Genomic DNA, 8,993 nt, shown 5'->3' on the forward strand with positions numbered 1-8,993 from the left:
AACTTAATAAACACCCACCAATTCTTCGTATGTTTTCTGCACGATCTTCTGCTTTAAAACCAAGATCACTGTTTAGACCATGCCGAACATTGTCACCATCAAGAATGTAGGTCAGCTTTCCTCTCGCGTGCAAGCCTCGACTCAAAGCACATGCCAGAGTGCTTTTTCCTTTAATTAGAATCCAATATATGAGAGAGAGAGAGAATGTGACAATATGGATTACAGCGGTAGCATAAGAGAGTAGTATCAATAGTTGTAAACTATGCTGACTCACATAAGATCCAGAAACATTTCAAGTCCTACAGATGTTAGACACCGACACTTCCAATTTTAATTGGTTACCAGAAAGATTGGCATTAGAATGATGAATCTGATTGCACTCAAAGATGATTACTGAGTCAGCATGCATAAGAGTGATGAATCTGATCACACTCAGAGATGATTACTGAGTCAGCGAAGGTCTTTAAAATACTTAATTACTCAAACTTTCCAATACCTAATAGAGATTGTTACAATATTTTTCAATTTTTTATTTTCACCTTAGATCACAATGGATGCCAATAATGTTAAATCAGAATTTATCCCAAAAGTTTAAGAGTATGAAATAGTGAATTTAATAATTTTGTTACTATTCTACTCCCCCTCATATGTGGCTCAAACTCTCCCTTAATTTTTTTTTTTTTTTTAAATGAAAAAACTCTTCCTTAATAAGTGAAGCTTAATGTGTAAAATATTTAATTGAAATAAAAAGTAAATGACAAAGATAAGGTTCGAACTCATTACATTTGCTCAAATACCATGTTAAATCATAACTTATTTTAAAATTTTAAGCTAATAAGAAAGGAGCTGCTCAACCTATGATCAAGTGAAAGAGTCCATGCATTTTGCAACTCTGTTTCACACAAGGCTCTACGCCATGTTGAAGTGGAATTAGCATAATTCCTTCAGAAACTTAACAAATCAATACTTAAAAAGAAAGGGTTCACAAAGATAAAGTAAACATCAGCAAAATTCTCCTTAGTGCTAATTTTGCATATGCAATTGATATCGGCATTATCTCGCTCTGCAAGCATATATAACTTTTAAACTACAAAGCCCATAAAAGTAATATGAAGATAAGGACTTTATTGTGTGCTTATGCATTACACAGTACATGTCTCCACTTAAATCTAAGACCTTAAAAAACATCATCCATCACCAGCAGTTGCCAGCACAAACACCACTCAACGATTCATAAAAGCAAAAGTGGAATCTGATATCATTATCACAAACCTGAACCACTAAGACCGGTCATCCATATCACACATCCCTTTTGCTCAAGCAGCTGTTGCCTGTCACATTTGTCCACTGAACATTTGTGCCACACAATGTTTGTCGCCTTCCCTACGGTTTTCGCCATCTGGCTCAGATTCTTACCTAGTTAGATAATTGCTTCAAATTAGAACCCTAAATTGATCTTAAAAATTTGCCTGATTAATCATAAAACTCAGAAGTCAAAATCAAAACGCCGTGCATTTCATATAAGATATTTAATATAACAAAACGACCTCGTTTTTGTGTCCACGCTCTTCAACCAGAAGCCTACCTACCAGTCGAAAAGAATAGCTTGACAAAAAAATTAACCCCCAGTAAATTTTTTTAACAACTTCGGTTAGTTTGAACAATCATTGCTTCAAATTCCATTTGAGCCCAAAGAAACATGATATTGAAGAGCATACCAGAAACGGCAGCGCCGCAGTCGTTCGCCATTGCTTTGATCGGTTTAAGAAAGCTCGATCTGAAATCGACGCCGTGGAGGCCAATTCTAGTCGCATTAGTCTCCAGTACGATCCTCGCAAATCTTGACTTGGCTAACGGCGACGGCGAAAACGGTCCGGCTCCTTGTATCGCGGCCATTTCTGAAGCGTTGGATGAATAACAAACCCGGCGCCAAGATTACGGGCGGAGTAACATGGTGTTACGGTGAGCGTAACATTTAAAGCAAATGGATGAGTTGAGTTGCGTGACAGGGCGACCGACGGAGGGAGAGAGAGATGGTGGAGAGGGGCATGTCCAATGAGGACGTAGTGTATTTATAACCAAAATTATCCTAATTATGTTTTTATATTGGAACGTGATTGAGAGTTGTGTTTTTATACTTGGATATAAAATTTTCTCCGACCTATTTCAATAATTGTCGGTTTAAGGAAATGCAATATGCCCCGGGGTAGGGTGAAAATCACATCATATCCCTATCCGTATTTGTTCGCTATTCGTTATTCGCATAACAAATTATTGAGTAATATTATAAGTGTCATTTTTGTGTTTCTCTAAGAATGACGTGATTTTTAAAATTATTATTGACTTTGTGATTGATCATTACTGAATTTTGATCAAATAATATTTTTAAAATCCATCTCATTTTTTGATCCGTATATGTAGATGCGGATAACGATTTTTAAGTATGAAAATAATTAAATTCGTTTTGGATTTGATAAGTTTTTGACCTTTAGATTATGTTAGGGGCTTTTTTTTTTCTTTTTTCTTTTTTCGTTCTACTATCATCTAAAAGTCATACCTCACGTCTTACAAACGCAATCCATTTTATTTTTATGTTTGCTGGATTTGTAATTTATGTTTTTTATTTATATTTGCTATATTTGTAATGGTATTGGATTTCACTATTGGGAAACTCTTTTTGATTTATTCGGATCTAATTGCCTTATATGTTATTATTATTATTATTATTATTATTATTATTATATTTTCAAATATTTTTTCTCATCACCAACTATAGATAAATAATAGAATAAACTAAATAATGTATGAGATGAAAATTTCATGGCAAAATGATTAGCAAGTCTGATATGAATATGTAATACTATTTAACTATAATTTTTTTTTTTTTTTTTTTTATTTACTAAAAATAAGAATTACAATTTCAAAATCCAAAATCATCATTACCTCTAATTGCAATAACTAGGCGCGTAGAGGATCACAATCTTAGTATTTGTAGCCTATATAAGGCTAGCTTATCTTGAACTTTTTTTATTTTTTGGAAAGAATGAAGCTTATCTTGAACCTTATTTAATTTCATGATTAAAGCATTGAGTCTATTATTGATTTTTTTTTAATAAAAAATAGTTTTTATCTTTGTTCTTTTTCCTTGTAGTGTTATTATCGTTCCTATCATTTCGATCGGGAACATCAGGAGCCATATGGATCATCCATGCATGACACCTGTGGCTATACGGACATTATATCATTAGACACGTGCTTCAACAACCTTATTACTTGGACTTTTTGGTACATAGTTGAGACCTAATTAGCGTAACTTACCAAGGGACATATAGTAGGTACCTTGTGACATCAATCCGCATGTCTGTCTGGAGATGGGGACCAAACAGGTCTCAGGTTAATTAATTAATAAGATCAGGCCAGTGTCGGTAAATCATTTCCTTTAGCAATTATATGAATTCTGAGTCCTATGGTTGGTTTATTTTATCTGAAAAGTTTGAAGATTATTAGAGAGAAAATTAAGGTGGCCGGATTTGAGGAGAAGAGTTCTATTGAAAACTTTCTTCTGGTTAAGAAAAGAAAAGAAAGCAAACAAGCGTGGTTTGACTGATAATTGACTGGACGTACAGTAATGTGGACGTACATGCATGACGAACAAAATCCAGCAAAATTATTAATTATGTTAGGAATATTTATTCTCATTTATTATAATATTTATTTTAGACACGATGTATTTTAAGTGAATAGTTAATTAGTCGTATAAACCATTTGTAACTTGTAAATTAATTGGGGATGTAATTGTGTATAAGAGGCATGGGTGTATTGGAATTAGTATTATAGTAACTGGTAAGGGACCATGAAAAAAATAGTATTGCCAGCTTGCAGTATAACAAAAAAACTGTTGCGCAACGTGTGAATAGTGCCAATATCACTTTGTGGAAGGTGACATACACTATTCATAAGTTGCCTTCCCAAAGATGATATGCGAGAAAATATGTCGCCTTGTAGCGATATTTTTACTGTTTAAACATCTTCAATTTTGAATCCAAGCACTATGTTTGAAGTCATTTTTAAAATGTCACTAATTTAATAATGACAATTTTTTTTTTGGTAGCTAAAAACGTCACCTTCCACGTGGCAAATTTTTGTAGTGTGCGGAAGCTTTAGCTGCTTTATGTGCAGTGAAAGTTAACAGAGAAACGAGTACAAATTGTAGATGCGGTCAAAGCGGGAATCAAATATGGTCATATAGTAGATGAAATTCAGGAAAAAAAGCATCTTTTGGGATCTTTCAAGATTGAACATGCAAAGAGAGACGCAAATTTAGCTGTTTAGATTTGGAAGTTTGATGACTAAGACAACAAATCTTGGCTATGCCCTTCTCAAACTTGTAAAAGAATAAGAACAATATTTAATAAAAGTTTTTACATACACGTATCAAATTAAACATCCACCAAAGAGAAAAGAAGAAAGAAGAAGAAGAAGAAGAAGACGAAGAAATGTGAAAGTAAATTCTCTGGGTGCATGCATGGTTTACAAATATATAACATCCCCATATTCATCTTCGTCTCTGATTCCCATTTGATCCACCCTGCTTGACTTTCTACTCTCAAACTCGTTCTTGGATGCTGACAACTTCGGTACCCGAAATGCAGTTTTTAATCCATATATCAACCGTTGTCTCATATTCTTCCTTGTTCTTGGAGTCTCTGCAAGATCAGTACTCGAGGCCTCCAACGACGACGAAGACCCTCTTCCTCCTCTCACAAAAAACCGCAAGCTCGCCGATCCTCTATCAACTCTCTCTATCTTATTCTCTGAGCCGCCGCCATAATGGAAGCTGGAAGACCGAGCCGACCCCATTATGCTCCTCTGCGTATCGGGCTCGTTCAAGAGCTTCTTCATGACGCTCAGCTCTTTCTCCAGGCTCTCGATGCGGGAGCTGGTGGCGTCCATCGCGGCCTTGAGATGCGCCGCCTGGCGAGCCGCCTTTTCACGCTGAAGGATCGCGCCAAGGGTTGTGGGGTGCTCGTTGATGATCCGTTGCCTGCGAGGTGGTTGGGTGCGGTCAGTGGCGGAGAGAATAGAGCGGCGGGTGTTAAGCTGCTCCATCAACATGGCTCGGACCATGAATCTTATTGGCATTGTTGGGTTTTGCACCGCCTCTAAGAGGAGTTGAGGTGAGAGCTTGTTACAGTCAATGGAATTGCATATATGGGTCTTCTGCTCCTCCGTAAGCTTCCCACTATATCCCTGCCCATAATATGAATAAATTATTAAATATCACTACAAAATTCTTTAGTTTTTTTTTTGCTTTTATAATTTTTTTAAAATAATAATATATTTGTATTTTTATAAATTATATGACATTTCACTTGGTAGTAATTTGAATTAATGAAAAACCTTAACAGGTGAGTGATTGAAAAAGTAGTTCATAAATCCGACATCTACATTACAAATTTTTTAATTTTGATGAGACATTGCAAAAATTAAAATATTGAGAGGTATTGCAAAAAGAATGATAGTTAGATATTGATGGTAATTTGGTAAATGTATTTTTCCATAAAATCTATTATTAAAAAATAATTTATTTCTAATTTCGTAATAAGATTCTCTATAATTATGTAACATTCAATAATGTAGATTTTCTCAAATTCAAACATTATTTTCACATACCATGTAATATATGATAAAATATTGAGATGATAAATACGAGTTAATAAAGATGATTAAAACTAATATAACAGCATCTCAAATATTTATTTTGAAAATACTATTTAAGATTTAAAGAAATTTATGTGATATCCAAAGAATTATAATGGATTCTTGTCCTTAATTCCAATTAAATGACTAAATCAAGTAGAGAGGTAATAATAATTAATAAGAGAGAGTAGAGTAATACATGCCTCAATGTCTGACCTTGAAATAAAGAGTAACGGTCCTATAAAGAACGTCATGGCTCGTTAATCGACGATGCATGGAGTCGGTGACTATTAGAAAATCCTCGGGGGACATCGGTATAACATCGTCAAAACAAGCAACATTGTGGCCTCTACCGTCATCCTCCACCGAACTCAATGCCTCAACACACCGACTCACAAGATACGCTGTCGTTTCGGCCTCGGGAAGTAGAGAAAGGCACGAGCGAAACACTATTAACGCGTACTCTCGATTAACGGCGATAATTCGATAGAAGTACGTCTCCGTTATTTGCAGCAGGTTCTCCTCGCCTTCGTCGTTAGACTCCGTCATTTCTAGCAACTCGGCTGCCGTTCTAAGAGCCGCGACGTTGAACGGTGTTATGACGATGTTGGTCCCGTAGCAGAAGTCCGCTATGAGAGCAAATGTTTCGGCCGTTATTTTTAACGGTGGAGAGAGTGTGAACACTGAAATTCCCATGAATTCCCGTTTTAGGTAGGTGCTTCTTGATGTGAGAGCATCCTAAGAACAGCATTGAGAAACATGAGAATTGAGACATGTCATAAGTGACCACTGTTTTCTCATTAATTACGTACCTACTAAATGGCTTTCAGTTTTTATGGCAAGTAAGAATCATATAATAAATAAGGAAAATTTCACTGGAAAATTCCGGACACAAGAAATGAATCTAGACCAACCATTAAACAAGGGAAAAATAAGTGAGCTGAGAGCGACTTGGGTGCACTTGTTGCACAAAAATAATATTTTGTGCCACTAATAAGAAGTTGACACATCATCCAATTTCATTAGACTTATATTTAAAATAAAAACTTAACTACACCAGATTATATACTCTAAATAAAATAAAAAAAATTAATTTAAAAAAAAAAAAACAGAATTTTTAAAACTCTGCCACCCTAGGCCATGGGAGTGGCTGCGCCGCCACCCCTAGTCACCCCTTCAATTTTTTTTTTTTTTTTTTTATTATATAAACAATTAATTTTTTATTTCATATGTGATATAATTAGGTGTACGTAAAACTTTTTTTTTTTTTTTAAACTTAAGTTTGGTAAGTTTGGCTTAGGTGTCAACTTCTGATTGATTGCACAAAACTCACATTTTGTGTAACCTCTCTATATAAGTTATTCTCAAAAGGACAAGGCTTAGGTGCGGTAGTGCAAAACTACCGCACCATACAGTAGTCCAAAACTGCACCGTTTGGTGCAGTTTTGAGAAGGAAAAATTCAAAACTGAACCAAACGGTGCAGTTTTGGGCTGGGAAAAAATAGGTTTTTTTAAAAATATAACAAACAATTATTTAAGAATTAAAAATATAAAAAACTAATAATTAAAAATATTTTTCATTTTGGCCAAGGGGTGGCTCCACCCCTTTTATTTTTTTTATTTTTTTTTTCTCTTCTATTTTTTTAATACTTTTAGTTTTTAAATATTTTTCTTTTTCTTTTTCTTTTTCTTTAAAAGAACTATTTGTTTATTGCCCAAAACTGCACCAAACGGTGCAGTTTGGACTACAGCATGGTGCGGTAGTTTTGAACTACCGCACGTAAGCCTTGCCCTTCTCAAAATAAACAGCTAGCCAAATAATTTTTACTTTTCATTTAAAAAAAATAAAAAATAAATAAATTGACCAATTTTCTTATTTATGATTAGGTTTTTTGAATTTTTGTGACCAATTAATGAAAAGCCTTAAAAATGGGATTGCGGGGCCATCTGACTGTCCGGGATAATGGCCGTCACAATTTCTATCTCTTAAATTGTCTAATTTTTTAATAAAAATTCGAACAGACCAATAACGACGATTCTCAATCTCAAAAATTCCACAGAAACCAACAAACAACTGCTTGGTCATGTACAGTTTTTCATATGAAATTATTCACAATGATGTACTTGGTGTAGTACTATCTATTATGACCTTAACTATAAAATTAATGAAAATTAAGAACAAATCTTGGTTTTTTTTTTTTTTTCTTTTCTTAAGACGAACAGATATTTTTAATAATTTTGTTGTTTGAATTACTAGCGATCGGAACAACAAAATTGCTAAAAATCTAGATCGCCAACCTTCCTTAGAAAAGAAAACATGAAGTCACCGGCCAACTCAAGAAGAAAATATAGTAGATCTCAAGCAACACAACTAACCCTGTGCAGATGAAAACACCTTCCATGAACGTTTATCAAGATGTCTGTCTTCTGCCCCCATGCCAGCGACCTGGTTAACATAACTGATTCAAATATCACAGAGAGTTTTTCTGGAACAGTGAAACTGATATATAAACACTAGAAGAAAAGAAGAAAAAAAGAAAAGGAAAATAATGGGAAATATATATACATACCATGCCTGTACTCTAGTATGGAGAGGTGTGGGAGGAGAAGAGATAGTTGGGGAGAGAGAAGGGGAGGTGGAGGAGGAATATTCGTATTCTTTTTCTTCATGTATTGTCTCTACAACTCCCAGATGTTTCCAAGCCTTCATTCTCTTCTTAGCTTCTCTTCCTATTCCAGAGTAATGTGGATGTTATGTTGTTGTTGTTGTTACAGTTGGGAAGGTGAGAAATTCCATGCTGGGTAATGAATTGGTGGAGGTATTAATGGCATGCATGTGATGACTCATAAATGCTAGCCTTAACTCTTCCTTCAATCACTATTATTTGTTTTTTTGAAATTCTCTTGGTATATATGGTCATTTGGACCAGGTCTGTCTTGGAGCTTGCAAAATTGCTTCTAAGGAAAATCTAGTAATCTTCATTGGATCAAGATTTGAAATTGTGAATTCTAAAATTATGGAACATTGGCGCTTTGAAAAATGTTATCTATTAAAAAGTAGACACGCCACCGAGACAAACATATAGAGGCTTTGGTAGATAGGGTAGTGTGGCTTTTGAAATGAGAAATGCTATGATTCTTTCTGGAGTTCTCTTAATGTTTTTCTGGTATTACATGAATATTATTTTTTTAAAAACAAAAAATAATATTCACTTAGAACGAGTAGAACACGAGGAAAAACCATATCATTTATCTTTTGAAATTATTATGGCACTTATTTCTCTCACTTCATT

General features: G+C 34.5%; 2 protein-coding genes across 4 annotated transcripts in view; both read right to left on the minus strand.

The window, feature by feature from the left end:
- LOC132186511 (adenylyl-sulfate kinase, chloroplastic-like) overlaps nt 1-2,079 on the minus strand; it is a 2,244-nt gene extending 165 nt beyond the window's left edge. The window contains exons 1-3 of the mRNA XM_059600492.1: nt 1,719-2,079; nt 1,273-1,416; nt 15-168 (exon numbers count right to left, since the gene is read on the minus strand). Coding sequence (XP_059456475.1) covers nt 15-168; nt 1,273-1,416; nt 1,719-1,896 — 476 coding nt within the window. The 5' untranslated portion in view covers nt 1,897-2,079. The remainder of the gene's footprint in view (nt 1-14; nt 169-1,272; nt 1,417-1,718) is intronic.
- Nucleotides 2,080-4,385: 2,306 nt separating this feature from the next.
- Nucleotides 4,386-8,453, minus strand: LOC132187234 (BTB/POZ domain-containing protein At3g49900-like). Of its 3 annotated transcripts, none has more exons than XM_059601477.1 (4): nt 8,271-8,453; nt 8,077-8,146; nt 5,917-6,438; nt 4,386-5,250 (listed from the first exon to the last, which is right to left on the minus strand). In XM_059601477.1, exons 1-4 carry the CDS (start codon nt 8,408-8,410, stop codon nt 4,531-4,533), a joined length of 1,452 nt encoding a protein of 483 aa, XP_059457460.1. In that variant the 5' UTR covers nt 8,411-8,453; the 3' UTR covers nt 4,386-4,530. The 3 variants fall into 3 exon arrangements, with proteins under 3 accessions (XP_059457460.1, XP_059457458.1, XP_059457459.1); XM_059601475.1 differs by having other exon boundaries at nt 5,917-6,383; nt 8,077-8,159; XM_059601476.1 differs by having other exon boundaries at nt 5,917-6,383; nt 8,271-8,356.
- Nucleotides 8,454-8,993: the final 540 nt, after the last annotated feature.

The sequence above is a fragment of the Corylus avellana genome, chromosome ca7 (genome assembly GCF_901000735.1).
Source record: "Corylus avellana chromosome ca7, CavTom2PMs-1.0".
NCBI lineage: Eukaryota > Viridiplantae > Streptophyta > Magnoliopsida > Fagales > Betulaceae > Corylus > Corylus avellana.